The sequence below is a fragment of the Anoplolepis gracilipes genome, chromosome 2, assembly GCF_047496725.1.
Source record: "Anoplolepis gracilipes chromosome 2, ASM4749672v1, whole genome shotgun sequence".
Taxonomy (NCBI): domain Eukaryota; kingdom Metazoa; phylum Arthropoda; class Insecta; order Hymenoptera; family Formicidae; genus Anoplolepis; species Anoplolepis gracilipes.
Window position 1 is genome coordinate 21,835,739 of NC_132971.1, and position 16,225 is coordinate 21,851,963.

Consider the following 16,225-nt stretch of genomic DNA (forward strand, 5'->3'; position numbering starts at 1 on the left):
ATCGAGTTACTTTGTTCAGGTCCAACGTCCAACTCGAGCGAACGCGACATTTTTTACAAAGGGTAGAATAATTTTTATTCTTTATACCACTCTATATTTACAACAGTAAATATTCGTCCGCGCAATGGCAAAATTTACCGTTGCTAAAAAAAGGTTTATCTATATGCACGCACGTATAATAGAATTATTTATTTTACGTAATAAATAATTCTATTTTTAGATTAATGTAATATAATATTCAATGCTTTTAGACCACCCAAGTTTTCTCTAAAAAACGTTGGGATTTCTCCTTGAGATAAAGAAATCTGTCAGTCGCATCGTGATACGGATACAGAAAAAAAGAATATTCCTATTTTGAAAATATTTTTAGTTTCAAAATGTAAATCTTGAAATGACATTATATTGCGTTAAACAAAGAGCTTGGATGAAGACATTTTATATACTTCAACCAAGAAAAATATGTACTTGTTATTTAAGAATAATTTTCTTGAGTGGAGAGGAAAAAATGTTGGATAGAAAATAACACTGGTTCAAATCGAAGATTATAATTTTTTAAAAGTTAAAATAATGATTTTATTCTTGAAATGACAATTGTAATATTGATATAAGATTATGATATATTGTTGAAATTTAAGATTTTTCAATTCTTCTAAGAAGATTATAAATTGTTGCGTGTATATGAAACAATGAACGCGTTCATATGAGTATATAAGTTTTCATTTGACACTTACTTTTTTTCTGTGTATAAAACACCACGCGGCAATTTAGTTTGAAAGGATTTTTTCTGATTACGAGACAAAAAATATTCTTGATGTGTTTAGCCATTGTCACAATTTCATGTAGTAAAATTAAATCAATTATTCCTATTCTTCTCCCTCGAATTAAATAAGATTGTCTTACTATTTTGAGATAAGAGTAACATATACAAATCTAAGTTTATATATTCTTGGATTTAGAATAACTTGTTTTATGTTAGCACCGAGCTCATTTTTTTCTAGATTTAAGAATTTTCCAACAAGATTAAATTATTGTTTCTCCAATAATAAATATGATGATATGTCGCTATATCGATCCTAGTTTATGATAGATCGAAGAGTAATAGCATTAAATCGCGAAACCTTTTCTGTGGCTGTCCGGAATTTTTTTTTTTGTAATTCTTGTTTATTCAAGGAAAAAAGGTGTCACATATATTTCATTACACAGAAAAAAAGAATATTCTTACTTTAGTTTCTTTAGTTTCAAAAATCTTGAAACGAGATTATATTGCGTTAAAGAAAGAAAATTTGTTTGGATCAAGACATTTTACTATATATAGATCAACCAAAAAAATATTCTTGTTATTTAAGAATAATTTTCTTGAACGGAGAGGAAAAAATGTTGGATAGAAAATAACACTGGTTCAAATGGAAGATTACAATTTTTTAGAGTTAAAATAATGATTTTATTCTTGAAATGTGACAATTGTAGTTTTGAAATAAGATTGTAATATTGTTAAAATTTGAGATTTTTCAATTCTTCTAAAAAGATTATAAATTGTTGCGTACATATGAAACAATAAACGCGTTCATATGAGTATATACATAGTTTTCATTTGACACTTACTTTTTTTCTGTGTAGGAATCACGTCTCGGCCGACAGCCGACAACAGACTAATGCCAATAAGCGTAATCTTGACGCGATTGCTCTGTGTAATTACCATCATGCACCGACGCGACGTGGCATGGCTATCCTACTATGTTGCATTATTCATGTCGTCGAGGTACATCCTAAATTCGAAGGTTTCCCAAAGGGTGTAACCACCACATCGCGCCGGTAATTTCACTGTCGAACAGCTTCGCCTGCCATCGCCATCCTATATGAATCACGAAGTAATGTGCATTAAAGAGGATCCATAGGGAGGCGAGAGAGAGAGAGAGAAATTTCTTGTGCAGTTTAGGACCTTTCAACTTTACTTTAGACTAGTTTTAATCGGCAAACAAATTCGAAACAAAATTAATTTTAATTTTATGTGTCGCGTAATATGAAAAATGTTTAAATGAGTAAAACACACATATAACACATGTATAATAAGCGCATATAAAATTATAAATAGATTTGTGTCTTAAATTATATATATAGATTGTAGAAAATTGGGTTTTAGATGTATCGAAAATATAAATGCTTGAAATATTTATATTTATCAAAGATATTTCTCAACTGTCATGGATCGTGTCAGTAATGTTATAACAAATTTATACGTGTTTTTTCTCATTTTTTTATAAAAATTTAAATCTCATTTTTGAAAATATCTAATTATACGCGAAAACATTATTATCAATGATGACATATTTTTTTAATTAATACAATTACATGATATTGTGTTTGGTGAGACATTATAATTACAATATTATTATCACTCGAACTCGAGTAAAATGACAATCTTATCCAAAGTGTTTTTTCAAAAATGAATCAACCTTTTCATGTGACTCTGCCCCGCAAGAAAGAAGATTTATGAATAAAAAGTAACAGCTTTTTTTTAATAACTGCGGAGATAAAGTTTCTTTGTTTTTTAGTTTTTATTATTTTTTTTCCTTCGTGTATGTCACACATTATCATTACTAATATTTTTTTGTATTTTTCCAATCATAATTATGTTAATCACTATACTGCGATATAAAATTTTGAAAAATGCAATTTAGAATATTGTTTATGTTTTTATGCGTACTTGTGTATTCAAGATATAATAACAATATTATTATCAGAGAGTCAATTACTGACAATTGCAGTAATTGGATTAAGACGGTCGGTAGAATAATCGATTTTATAATCTTCTTTTTTATTCCTAATTACAAACTCTTCTAACATAAGAAACGTCTCTCGGGATGATTACAATGGGCGCGGCCAGATAATCGCGGTGATGAAAAGAAGCGGGTACATCGTAGCTGAGCTTGTAACGAGACACAAAAAGAAAAAGAAGAAGAAGAAGAAGAGAAGAGATGAAGAAAGAACGAAAAACGGTCTGACAATTCGTAGATCTAAAGTCGACTCATGAATAACGTAGGAGAGAGCGCATTAGAATATTCCCCGCGGCATAACGAATAAGGAGACATAACTCCCATTGTTATTCCTGCGGCTTAAAGGGGAGAGCTCTGACTCGCGATGAGACTGCGAAAGAAGCGGCTCTACATCGATACTATATCACGAAAAAGAAAAGTCAACCGACCTTTATCTTTGTCTCTCGTTGGCTTATTAAGACCTCGTCGCGTCGCGTCGCGTCTTGTCAAAGCAAAGTTCCGTTCCCGTCCGTGAAAGATAATGTCACGAATACGGCTTTTGTAGCCGTAATTAGCCTTCCCATCGATTATTCCCCATGGCTCGAAGCAGTTTTAATCAAGATGCAACTTTGTTGCAGATATAGCGGCCGGCTCAAAAATTACTTGATGCGCTGAGGATGCGCCGTGATTTCTGCAACGGTGGGCTTGCCTGCGCCGTTGTGTGGGTGTCGTCGACCTGCCTGCTGCTCGTTCTCTCGCTGTCGTCATCGATCACCGCAGGTACGTTCTCTGTCTGTCTTTTTTTCTTTTTTCTTTTTTTTTTTTTTTTTTTTTTTTTTTTTTTTTTGGCGTTTCATTATTTACCGCTCAGTGGTTTGACGTGACGTCTCCCATCCGAGGAGAGCACGCGCGCTTAAAGATAAATCTAATATCGTATATACTTAAAAGGATTCGAGTAAAATGATAAAATTTTATCCAAAGTGTTTTTTTCGAGAATGCATCAACGTTTTCGTGTGACTCTGCCCTGCAAGAAAAAAGGTGTATGAATAAAAAGTAACAGCTTTTTTTAATAACTGCGGAGATAAAGTTTCTTTCACTCAAAAAAATGATATTGCAACTTGAACAAAAATTGTTTACGTGTAATTTATATCTGTACTATAAGTGTAATTTAGACAGAAAATTTGTCCGCGATGCCTATCTAAGGCCTCTATTGTCAAGGACAATTATATTTGTGATAATATTTGACAATGGGATCTAAATTTTCTAGAGGTATTGCTGGAATATGTTCTAAGATACAAAAAGTAGCGATAAATTTTAATTGAGACATTCAGAAATCTATCTACATTAGCAAAATATTTTTTTGAGTTTGTTGATTATTGTTTTTCGATTTTATTTCTTTTTTCCTTCATGAGGCATTATCATTATTAATATTTTTTTGTATTTTTCTAATCATAATTATGTTAATCACTGTACTGCGACATAAAATTTTGATCGCAGATTAGAATATTGTTTATGTTTTTACGTGTACTTGTGTATTCAAGGTAATAATAAAGCCAATTTTATATTTGAAAAAGAGCGAATTTTAAAGTAACTTTAAAATCTCAATCAATTCTTTTTTTTTAACAATAAACTCTTTTTCTCGGTCAATATGTTGGAAGTTTTCTCAACACTGAATGTTCCTTCAACCGATCTTTTTTATAAATGCCCAGAAATTTATATTCGGACCAGCTGTCTCTCTTTTTTTTTGTTTTCTTTTAGATTTAGAGCGAATTCATTATTTTTTGCTTAGTACACCATCCATTTATCATTTTCCGCGTCGTGCTATCTCTGCAAAACCGGAGTCAGCAGTGGGCTGTCTTGCATATTCGACAATGTCTATGCAGAAGGCACGATCGAAGATCCGCACGCAGGCAAAAAGAAAAGCCAACTCTCCCTCTCCCTCTCTCTCTCTCTCTCTCTCTCTCTCTCCCTTTCTCGAAAGGAACATTTGCATTTACATGTAATACGCCATGGTTAGACGTGAGCGGATTTCGGAAGTCGAACGTGAACGGCCGTGATTCGTACTTGATGTTACGCGAACCAACCAAGCGCGCCGTCGCACATATTCGCGACATATGTTCCTCCAGGGGAATTTGAGGATTCTGTTCGGGATCGCCCTCAGCGTCGTGCAATTCCTCCCGTTTACCGGAGCAAACGAAAAAACGACCCTTCATAAATGACCGTTTGCTCGAGAAGCGTCGGCTGCAAAATTAGATATTGCGCGAGATGCGCATAAAGCTTGATCTCTGCGGTCTGCACTCACGTTTACCGCTGAATATATTGTTCTTCATTCCGAGTTTAATCCCTCTGAGCTAAATTTTCTATCACGGAGATAATATTATAGTAAACATTGCAATATAATTGCAATACATATGAGAGAAATTAGGCGATATTTTTATTACGTAATATTATATTTTACAAAAAAGTATTATAATTAATGCAAATATTTTAATCCATAAACAAATGCATAATCTTTAAATAAACAAAACAAATGCATCACAATTTTTATAGCATTTATAATAAATATCTTAATTGTCTTTTAATATTCCAGCTGTATAATAAATGTTATAAAACAGCATTTTTCATGTGACTTGTATTATATAATTTTTTTACGTGTATGCGAGAGATTAAAATTGTTTTTTCGCTCGATTTTAATAAATAATATAATTAACATATTTTTTTAAGTAGATTTGTTCGCAATAGATAATTAAGCGAGAATGTTGTCTAATTTAGACAAATTTAATTTTCTATATCTTTGTTACGGTAAAATGAATAATATATTCGTAGCAATCCTTTATCAATACGAATAGAGATAATTTTCGCCTGTAGGACGCCTGTAGGAATCTAAGTTGAAATTGAAATTATATCGATCGATATCTATTCGATAACGTATGTAAACGTATGAATTTTCTTGCATCACGAGTAATCAATAGTAAACGGATTGAATCGTACGCGTCTCTGATATAACGCGATCAGCGAATTAAATAAGGTACCTAACGAGACGGTAATCGCGGAACGAAATTACTGGTTAGAAACCTCTCCTGTGCGATTTTGCATTCCGGCAATCGATCCCATCCCGATGTGTTACAGCAGGATGCAGGCCTTTTCAATAAATATCGAGGGCAGCCCGATTTGCATGCCACAGGCAATAACAAATTGAATTTCTCCCGCACCGTTAAAAGGCATCCCCTCGTTCTCTCTCATATGTCTCATTTTTCTTTCTCTCTTTTCAATATCTCCTCTTTCCATTTTTTTTTTTTCAAGAAGGAGAAAGAAAGAAAGAATTGATGATGCGGACGAAACGCTGGCTCGGCAACGAGGCGCATATTATATCCGTATGTACATTCCTCGAAATTCGAAATGAGACAAAAACACATTCGCCAATGTGTATCAAATTATATGCTCCAATTAAATGTACAACAAACTATGTGTTAAAATTCTGTCATAGGTGGAACATCCAGGTAAAGCTTTTGAGAAACTAAAGAACACACTCTCGTGCGCGTGACAATTTCGGGTAATCGGATCTGCCGGTGTCGCCTATTTTTCGCGACAGCTTTACTAAACTTTTTTTTTTTTTTTTTTTTTTTTTTTTTTTTTTTTTTTTACGAAACATTGTTTCAAGCCGTGTGAAAACACGCGGCAAACGACCGGTCGACACGCGACGCGCAACATATGTATCGGAAGGTAGGTACATCGCGTACATAGAGCACATAGAGCACACCTCGGCGAGGACTTTCGCCAGGTGTGCCTAAACGGAACATCCGCTCGAGCGGATTTTCTTTTCGCACATGCTCGTCCAGACCCCGGGCACTTTCTTCATTTGTCACGCCAACGTGCATCACCGCTCTCTGCGTATTAATATGTGCCACGTAACGGAACGTGGTAAACTCTTATCGAGTCACGCGGAAATTAACAAGAGCTTAATCCTCGCACTTGAAATTTTTATCTTATAGCGATATCGTGTATATTTATTTTATTTTTTAACTAGAGGAAGAGAGAGAGAGAGAAAGAGAGAGAGAGAGAGATTCAAAATAAACTAATAAAACTCTATAAAAAATTATAAAAGTCTATCGATCGTTCCCCAGGTAGGAAGCACGCTACATTTTGACGTCAAAATATAGTCGGTTCGAACCAAATATGACGTGATGTAATGACGTAAAAATAACGGAAAAATGTCACAGACCGATGACGAAATTTCAAGACGTTAAAAGACGTGACTTTATGACCATTTTAGACCTATTATAGTGACGTTTTAATGACGTTTGATTATGAATTTTTTCCTCTAGCGTGAACTCGTAAAAAATTCACAAATATTGAATTTGTTAATGAAACTTTTCACTCTTCACGAATTCACGCTAGAGAAAAAGATTCATGATCAAATGTCACGATCAAGTCCCAGGTTATAGAGGAAATTTATGTTCAGGGTATGTCCTGGTATAGAGGTATTAGAGAATTGTGAATATCAAAATTATACACAAAGTTGTTTGAATAATTTAAGATATTATAAAAAATTAAATGAGTTTTTAGTTAAAAAAATCGTAATACTTGGGCGATTTATAATAATGACCTAAGAATCACGATATTATTACCGTTTTTTTACAACATTATTAAGACGTTTTAAATGAGACATTATTTGGTCAGGTGACGTCATTGAACCAAAAAAATAGCCAGTTTTCGACATGTCAAAATGACACGTGCTTGCTACCTGGGTTCTCTTTTGAATCGCATGCTTTTTTCTCCTCATATCTTTTCAGAGTTTTTCGTTGATAATTTAATTGATTGTTTTCGCCTTCTCCGATTAACGTTTCACGTTTGTTCATTCCCGTTTTGGCATGCGCTTTTCTTCTATCCTTTGAGCGCACCGAGTAAGTTACTCGCAAAGTTGCCATTGCGGTACCGCCTAGAAATGCGCTCATAGTACGATAAGGTGATGAGTAAGTATAGTAAGTATGGCAGTAGGATACCGAAGAACCGTTATAGCCGTCTCGACTCTACCTATTTTTATTATTATTATCATTATCGTTGTGCTACACTTTAAGCCCAAGCGTGCTCGAAAACGGCGTCTCGCCTCGGCTTCTCGTCCGAGAAAGCACTTTATTTCACGCGATGACCTATTAAGCGCTCCCGCTTGTATAATTTATTAATCCATAACATCATCGCCTTATTAAACATTGAAATCCTTGCGATTCCCGGGTCGCAATTATACATAAGCCGAAGGTTTTTATTAATATTTTAACGCAAAGCTGATATAAGAAGCTAACAATAAGATAAGATAAGTCTACAATTACATAATATCTCTAATAATAATTTAAAGCCGATAATTAGATCTCTTTTTTCCTATTAAATTAATCTAGACTATATCTAAAGTAACTATGTATTTTTGTAAAATTTAGAAATCGACGGTTTTAGCTCAAAGCTGAGATAACATGATTAGATAAGGCTACAATTACGTAGTATCAATAATTTAAAGTCAATAATTACATTTCTTCTTTCCCGCTAAATTAATTACAGACTATTCTTAAAGACTATCTATTTTGGTAGAATTAGATATTTAAAAAGAATTGTTAAATTGTTTTGCGAAACAGTCGATCATTTTGAGATCTGTAGAGACATTGATAGAATCTAAAAACTAATAATTAAATAAAGTTCATAAATATATGTATTTTAAATATATATATTTTTCACGTCTTAAGATGTTTTTTTATATCCCAGACAGTACAAAAAACTAAAAAATGACGAAAAGATGTCTATCTATTATTTAAGTCGTCTTTCTGACGGAACGAAAAGACGATTAAACGATGTATTATACATATTTGAGATATCTTTTTGTCTTGTCGCGAAAAGTCAACCTAAAAAAAGACATCTTCATCTATTTTTTTCAAACATTTATAATATTAATTTATATATAATTTCCGACTTTCCGCCATCAAGTTTCATGGGAAAACAGTTCACGTGAAAGTTCCATATTTTCGTGATTAGGACAGGATCGCGTGAAATCGTAGCTGATCATAGAGTTCACGTAAAACTTTTTACTTTTCACGTTTCTGTTCTAAAGGAAAAGTTAATACATGATTAACACCCAATAATAAATGTACAAATTTACGAATGATTATTCATGTAGTAAAAAATTAACAATTTTGGATATATATATAATATATGTATACGTATTCCTTTGTTTGCCGTTACGCAGCGCGCTCAGACTTTAATTAACGTGTATTCAAGTTAATTTCTGATATCCCAATTTATAATCCCAACAAGAGATACAAAATATGAAATAGATTATTTGTAACTGACCGAATAAATTGAAAGTAGTCTGTTTTATTGCCTATCGTATTTCAAGCACAAACTCGAAATTTCTATGTAACTTAAATACATATACATAATTTATTTATGTATTTGAAATAAATATAAATCTTCTAATAAACTTAGCCTAAATATTAATAATAAGATGACAAGAGACGTCTGAAAAGAGTTTTAAAGAAAAAGTTCAAACGAAAAGATGTTTAAAAAAAATAGGTACTAAAGATGACGATAAAATGTCTAGAAAAGAAATATTAAGATGACGATGAAATGTCTGAAAAATAGATTATTGCACATCTTTTAGTCATCAAGATCAAGACGACTTTCAATGGGACATACGCCGTCTTTTAGCTATCTTTCTTGCCGAGTATATGCTCTCGCTAAAAGACATCTTCATAAAAAGTATGTCATCTCTTGGACGACTTGGTGCTGTCTGGAATAATTCTTACCATTTCATAAAACAGATAGTCACTTGAGGATCCTGTACAGTAACTAAATGATAAATAATACCAGAAGAGATATGTCTGAATTTTTCACTGTTATTATTAACGTTATTGATATTTATATTTGAATTATATAAATTATAGACACACTTTACATATATTTTTGTACATTAAACAGAGCGGTTGGTGAAGGCCGTCGGTCGATGTCCGTCCTTCGACGAGCAGAAGGTGTGTCCGTCGCGGGCGCCGGCCTGCGAGAATGACTTGCAGTGCCAGAGGAACGCGCCGGATGAACGCTGCTGTAGGACCGCGTGCGACTTCCGCTGCGTTGCGGCCCAACTGACCGGATGCGAGCAACTGGCACTGGCGGCCGTGAGGCGATCGCGGGCCCTCGGCGCCGAGGGCGCGTCGCAGTTCGTGCCGCGATGCGACAATGCGACCGGCGAGTTCGAGAGGATACAGTGTAACCCGCAAGGACGCGGCTGCTGGTGCGTCGACGCGATCGGCGCCGAAATCCCCGGCACCAGGACGCCCAACAAGAATGACGTCAACTGTGACAAGCCCCGCGCCTGTCCGGCTCACAGCTGTCGTATGCTCTGTCCCTTGGGATTCGAGGTACTCTCCATGTCAAATCGTAACCCTTTTGAAATAATATATTTCACGTGAATCTGAATTTGTTACATTTTTGTCGGAAAGTTTTCGTCTTTTTGTATTTACTGTATATTTTGTTCTTACAGAAAGTGACTCGAGATTTTATTTAACAATACAAAAAATAATATATACTCTGATATCGAAATAAAGGTAACATGAAGAAATTATCTCATCTAGATAATTTCCCAAGGGGAAAACTCGCGGTTGCGGGTCGGAAAAAAAAGCTTTTTTGGGGAATTTTTTCTGTCGAAACTATTGTGTCACTTATTCTAAAATTTCTACATCCATATCAAGCAACATTAAAACTATATTTTACAATATTTTTATCCCCTTAATCTACTCCTTTACGATTTTCTTTTTACTCGCAGATAGTCTAAATAATATAGCAGATAGAAATCGTGCGTCAAACAAATTCTTGTTCTTAAAAAAAAAAAAAAAAATAAAATTATATCATTAAATCCTAAACTATTCTTCTTCAAAACATTATTATAAAAAATTTGATATAAATATGTAAAACGCTTTATAAAATGTCATCTTTTTATGTAGAAGTTTAAAACGGCATCAGCTTCACATTTTATTTCAACCACAATATTTTATTTAAAACGTCATTGTTCGTAGATCAACGAGATTACAGGCTGTCCCAAGTGCGAGTGTCGGGATCCTTGTCGCGGTGTCACCTGTCCAGGAAGCGGACAGACATGCGAGCTGATCGAGATGAATTGCGCGCGACCACCGTGTCCTCCGCTGCCAAGCTGCCGGAAGGCCAAGTCCCTGTCGACGATCTGTCCAGCGGGTGAACCTTTGCAAATCACCGATTCGCCGCGGCCGTTCCTCTGTGGCGACACGCCGGGCAAACCCACCTGTCCGCCGATGTACAGCTGTCTGGTGGAGTCCGGACAAGAGTACGGGGTCTGTTGTCCGTCCAGTGTAAATCTGCAGCGAGCCGGCACGTGTCCCGTGGAGGAACCCGCCAATTTGGCATGCACCCCCTGCCACTACGACCTCGAGTGTCCTGGACCCCAAAAGTGTTGCGGCAACGAGCGTTGCGGCGGTAACGTGTGCATGATACCCCGGGGCCTCAGCGTGTGCCATCGCGATCGCATGCTCGCCGAGATGCTCAGCGTCTCGGAGCGTCAGGGTCGCGGTTACGTCCCACAATGTACGGAAGGTAAGATAAACAAGTTATTTTCCATTGAGTAAACGATTAAATATTCGCGTCCGTTAAAACGAGTTTATTGACGATTTAAAACTTTGACGTCAGCCCGTGTAGTTTGTATGACCCTGCGACACATGTTGAAGACGGCTGCATAGGAAGAAGGAAGTTGCATGTACCGTTAATAGAGACGAAAGAGAACGAGAGAGAGAGAGAGAGAGAGAGAGAGAGATTTTATGTGTCGAAACTTGTGTATTTGATTAGGAACTGCGCGAGTTTGTCGCTCTCTTCATCATGTTAAACTTTTAATACGCAGCATGTTTGCGCTTAGTACATAAAAGAAGAAAGTTTTTAACATACAAAATATAATCGTGCAGACGGAGGTTTCGAGACGAGGCAGTGTTCGAGGAACGGGCTTGTTTGCTGGTGCGTGGACGACGAGGGTAGAAAAATATCCGGTTCCATGGGTCCCTCTGAAAAGATTGACTGTAGATCGATAAGCAAGGCGCGCTCGCTTCCGGTGTCTTGCACCCCTCAGCAATGCGCCCAGGTTTGCCAGTATGGCTTCAAAACGGATGCCTTCGGTTGCCCGACTTGCGAGTGCGACGATCCGTGCGAAGGGTGGGTATTGTTACGCTACAACCGATTAATCCTTTACTTTTACGAGCAAACTGAAGTTAATATTTTCCATCTGAAAATATTAAATATTTTTTTTATGCAAAAATCATGAAGAGAGGTTTATTAAATTATAAATTATTTTATTAAACATTTATTTATTATTTTTTACTTATTTAATTAACCCTCAAACTGAACACGTGGGTCTTTCGTGTCCGTGTCATTTTTTTATCTATTGTTTTAAAAAAATATTAATAAAATCTCGAGGTTGGAAACTTAGCCAAAAAAAAAAGTTTGTGTCAAAAGGGACTTATAACTGAATGGACAATTTAAACAGTTCAGTGCAAAGTACTGGCGAATCTAAATCTGAAGCGGACACAAATGACCTACGTATTCGCTTTATGTGTATTAAATAAGAAAGGGTGAATAAGTAAATTTTTTTAAAATTATTGTTTTTTTGTTGTTAATCGTTTTTTTTTTATAAAAATAAGTTATAAATTTACAATGATAAGCTCCCTAAAAAAGAAACAAATTGCTTTAATTTCTGTTGTGTTTATTTATTTTTATGCTAAAAGTATCTTTTGTTAATGATAACGATGAGCAACAAACAGGGGTATTAATCAATTTTTATACTGTAGATTGTAATGTAAATTACATTTTGTTTTCACTTTTCTTTCAAATAAATTACCTGAAGATTAACAAAAAATTTTTCCTCAGAAAGAAACACATTTTTTTATATTTGAAAATTACCCATCTTCGATCATTCAAATAATTATATTTTTTTAAAACCGTGAACATATAGTATTTTTTTTTCGTAAACTTTGAACTTTGAACTAAAAATTCCTGGAAGCCTTTTTGTTCAAAATTATTTTTTCAAATTTTTATTAATTTTTACATAAAACATCTATGTTTCCAAATCTTGATCTAACAAATAACAAAAATATAGTATTTAAAAATATTTTTTCTTAACTCTACTACATAAACTTTTAGTTTAAACTTAAAAGAAGATGTGTAAATTTTTTTAGAATTTTTTAAGTAATTTTAGAGTACAAAAATTAACTCGGACTCCGCAGTTACTCATGCGTTCAGGATTACGGTGCCAAAAAAACGTGTTCAGTTTGAGGGTTAATAAAAAGCAAATATTTATACATAATAATCTCTCTTTATTTACAATTATACAATGCATTATTTTAAAAACATATTAAAAGATTTTTAAAACCTATATGAAAAAGGATGAATCAATATACATATGTCGTGCTTAATTAAATTATTACTTTTACAGATTTCCTTGTCCCGAAGGACAAGAGTGTACTCTAAAGCGGGAGGGCGGCTGCCCAGATTTTCTCTGTCCAACGAAACCGGAATGTAAACCCAGGAAGACCTATAAAAGTCCTTGTCTCCTTGGTACGCCGTTGATCGATCAGGATGGAAATGCCGCGACTTGTTCCGCTAATGAAACTTGTCCCGACAATTACAAGTGCACGGTTGTACCGGAAGCTGGTCAGTCGGTGTGCTGCGTAGAAATACCAAGTCCGGCAAAGGCACCTACAAGTAAATATCATTAAACAATCAAGTATATAAAATAAGTAATAGTAATTAAAAAATTTCTCAATTGTATTCTTGTAAATAATGAATGTTTATTTATAATGATATACATATACATATATAGATATAAAATATTAGAATAAAAAAAAAAAAACGTGCCTTTTTACAAAAATTCAGTGTGCGAGTACTTGCGAGATTTCAACGATCGCATGGAGGGTACGAGGGAGGGAATGTCTCTGGCGATCCCGCCACCTCAGTGCGAGCAGGATGGCAGCTTCAAGTCTCTGCAGTGTCGCAACGGCACAGATTGCAACTGCGTGAACCATCGCGGGGTGATCCTGAAGACCGGAGTGGGCGCGGCCGCCTCAGCGGATTGTAAGGCCATTAAAGAGCTCACGCGAATCTGTAAGCGTCTCTATTGCAATCTGATCTGTCCGTACGGCTACGAGGTAGACGCGGCCGGTTGCGAGCAATGTCGTTGTCACGAGCCTTGCCGCGACATCAGCTGCAACCCGCAAGAGACCTGCACGATGATCGACGTGAATTGCGGTCCGGATCAGTATTGTCCGGCGGTACCGGCTTGCTTGATGACCAAGCCGGGTCAGTGCCCGTACCTCGTGCCAAGCTCGTCGAGCTGCGAGTTGCAGTGTAGCAACGATCAAGAATGTTCGTCCGGTGACAAATGTTGCTCGACTGGCTGCGGCACGCAGTGCGTGGCGCCCGTCATGGCCACGGCTTGCCAGCACGCCCGGGCGGTCGCCGAACACGCCGCCAGGGAATCCGGCGAGCCCGCTAGAAGAATTTACATACCTAGATGCGACACCGACGGCGCCTTCGAACCGGTTCAGTGTCACAACGGCGTGTGCTGGTGCGTGGACGAAGAGGGCAAGGAAGCAGCCGGCACCCGAGTTCTCGAAGGAATCGTACCGCGCTGTAATACACCCTTCCGATGCCCGGAGATTGATTGCAAGCTCGATTGCCCGGACGGTTTCGAGCTGGACGCAGACACCGGCTGTCCCACGTGCTCCTGCCGCGACCCGTGCCGCAGCGTCACGTGCCGCGGTGAGAACGAAGCGTGCAGAATGGTGGAGGTGGCCTGTAGCGCGCCGCCGTGTCCTCCCGTGCCCGTTTGCCTGCCGAAGAAGGACAATCCGTGCCCGAACGGTTCGCCGTTGGTGGAGCAGAACGGCTCGATCGCCACCTGCGGCCCCCACGGCCACCATTGTCCCTCGACGCACAAGTGCGAGCTGTCACCGCTGGACGAGTACGCGGTATGCTGTCCGAAACCGCGTGACGTATGCTTCGAGCCACCGAGACGAGTAGCGTGCACGCCGAGTGCGGGCTTCAACGAGACCGAGAGATGGTTCTTTGATCCGGAACGCAACGAGTGTCGGCAAAAACACGAATGCACCCTGGGCCATAATGATTTCTCCAGCCGATTGGTATGCGACACCGTCTGCCCAGTGTTATCGCAGTGCGAGAGGCTACGCGAGAAGAACCTCAAGAGGTCGCAGAGGCTTAAGCAACCCACCTTCTTACCCAAGTGCAATCCCGACAGCGGAACGTGGGAACCGGTGCAATGTCTCGAGCACGTCGGGGTCTGCTGGTGCGTCAATCGTAAGGGTCAGCCGATCAAGGGTTCGCTCATCAGGGGCGCTGAGCCCAAATGTAATTTCCGGCAAGCCAGACGAGGCGGCAGAGGACCGCAAGAAATAGATCGTGAGATTCAAGCGATCATGGAGAACGCTTTGCTGGACTTGGAGATGGACGAGCGGCGAGCGGGAAAGATTCTCGGCACCAGGTGTCAGGCGATGAAGGACAAGGGCCACGTGCCGACGATATGCGATCCTCAGGGTAGATTCGAGCCCACGCAATGTGTCGGCGATACTTGCTGGTGCGTCGACGAGGCCGGCAATCAACTGATCGGTTCCGAACCCTTTTTGAAGGGAACAAGCATTTGTCGTGAGTATAGAAAAGAACTTGATGCTTCTATTAAATTAAATAAACTTTTCAACTGAAATAGCATTAATATGTAGAATAGACTGTAGAGAATAAAAATATATAGTTTATACGAAGTTTATAAAAATTCTAAACTAAAGATAAACTAAAATTCCAATAAATTAAAGATCTCATGATCTGGAACCTTGATGCATGCGTAGAGGCCTTTAATTTCATATTAATTACAAATTCATTTTAGTGCCCACCCCTGTCGAAGCCGTCGAAGTGACATTACGTTTCCCTGGTCGGTTCCTCGCCGCAGATGAGATACGATTCGCCGAAAAGGCTGAAGATCTTCTACACGAGCTCGGGGCGATGCTCCGGAAAAGCGTGCAAGTGGAAATCAATCAAGACTCGGCTATCCTAAGCTTCGAGATTGTCGGGGCGAATAAGGTAGACGTGGCGTTCCATCTAGAGGAACTCACGCGAATCCAACAGCTATCTATGCTAGGCTCGTCCGCGGATGCGACGACCTCGCGCTTCACGCATCGCTCCACTCCCGTGGCGACGCAAAGCCGGATCGTTGCGTTGGAGCAGCGCGAGATCCTCACGCAAGTGGAAACGCCGGTCTATCAAACGGCCACGCTCGTGCTCGCCGCAGGAAGCGCCTTCATTATTAGCAGCCTCGTCATTCTGCTGATGCTATATCGTAAAAAGGTACTTGCAATACACAATGCAACCTCGGTCGTGAAGTTTTATCGAGATTATATACGCACTGCACCTAAATA

The 16,225-nt window shown here is 37.8% G+C and overlaps 1 protein-coding gene across 2 annotated transcripts in view; it reads left to right on the forward strand.

Annotated features, from left to right (window-relative positions):
- LOC140663034 (thyroglobulin) overlaps positions 1-16,225 on the forward strand; it is a 32,282-nt gene that overhangs the window by 13,865 nt on the left and 2,192 nt on the right. For both annotated transcript variants that reach the window (XM_072886881.1, XM_072886880.1), the window contains 7 exons: positions 3,392-3,533; positions 9,714-10,150; positions 10,805-11,354; positions 11,717-11,960; positions 13,237-13,505; positions 13,677-15,461; positions 15,697-16,154. In XM_072886881.1, the coding sequence (XP_072742982.1) occupies positions 3,431-3,533; positions 9,714-10,150; positions 10,805-11,354; positions 11,717-11,960; positions 13,237-13,505; positions 13,677-15,461; positions 15,697-16,154 (3,846 nt within the window). In that variant the 5' untranslated portion in view covers positions 3,392-3,430. The remainder of the gene's footprint in view (positions 1-3,391; positions 3,534-9,713; positions 10,151-10,804; positions 11,355-11,716; positions 11,961-13,236; positions 13,506-13,676; positions 15,462-15,696; positions 16,155-16,225) is intronic.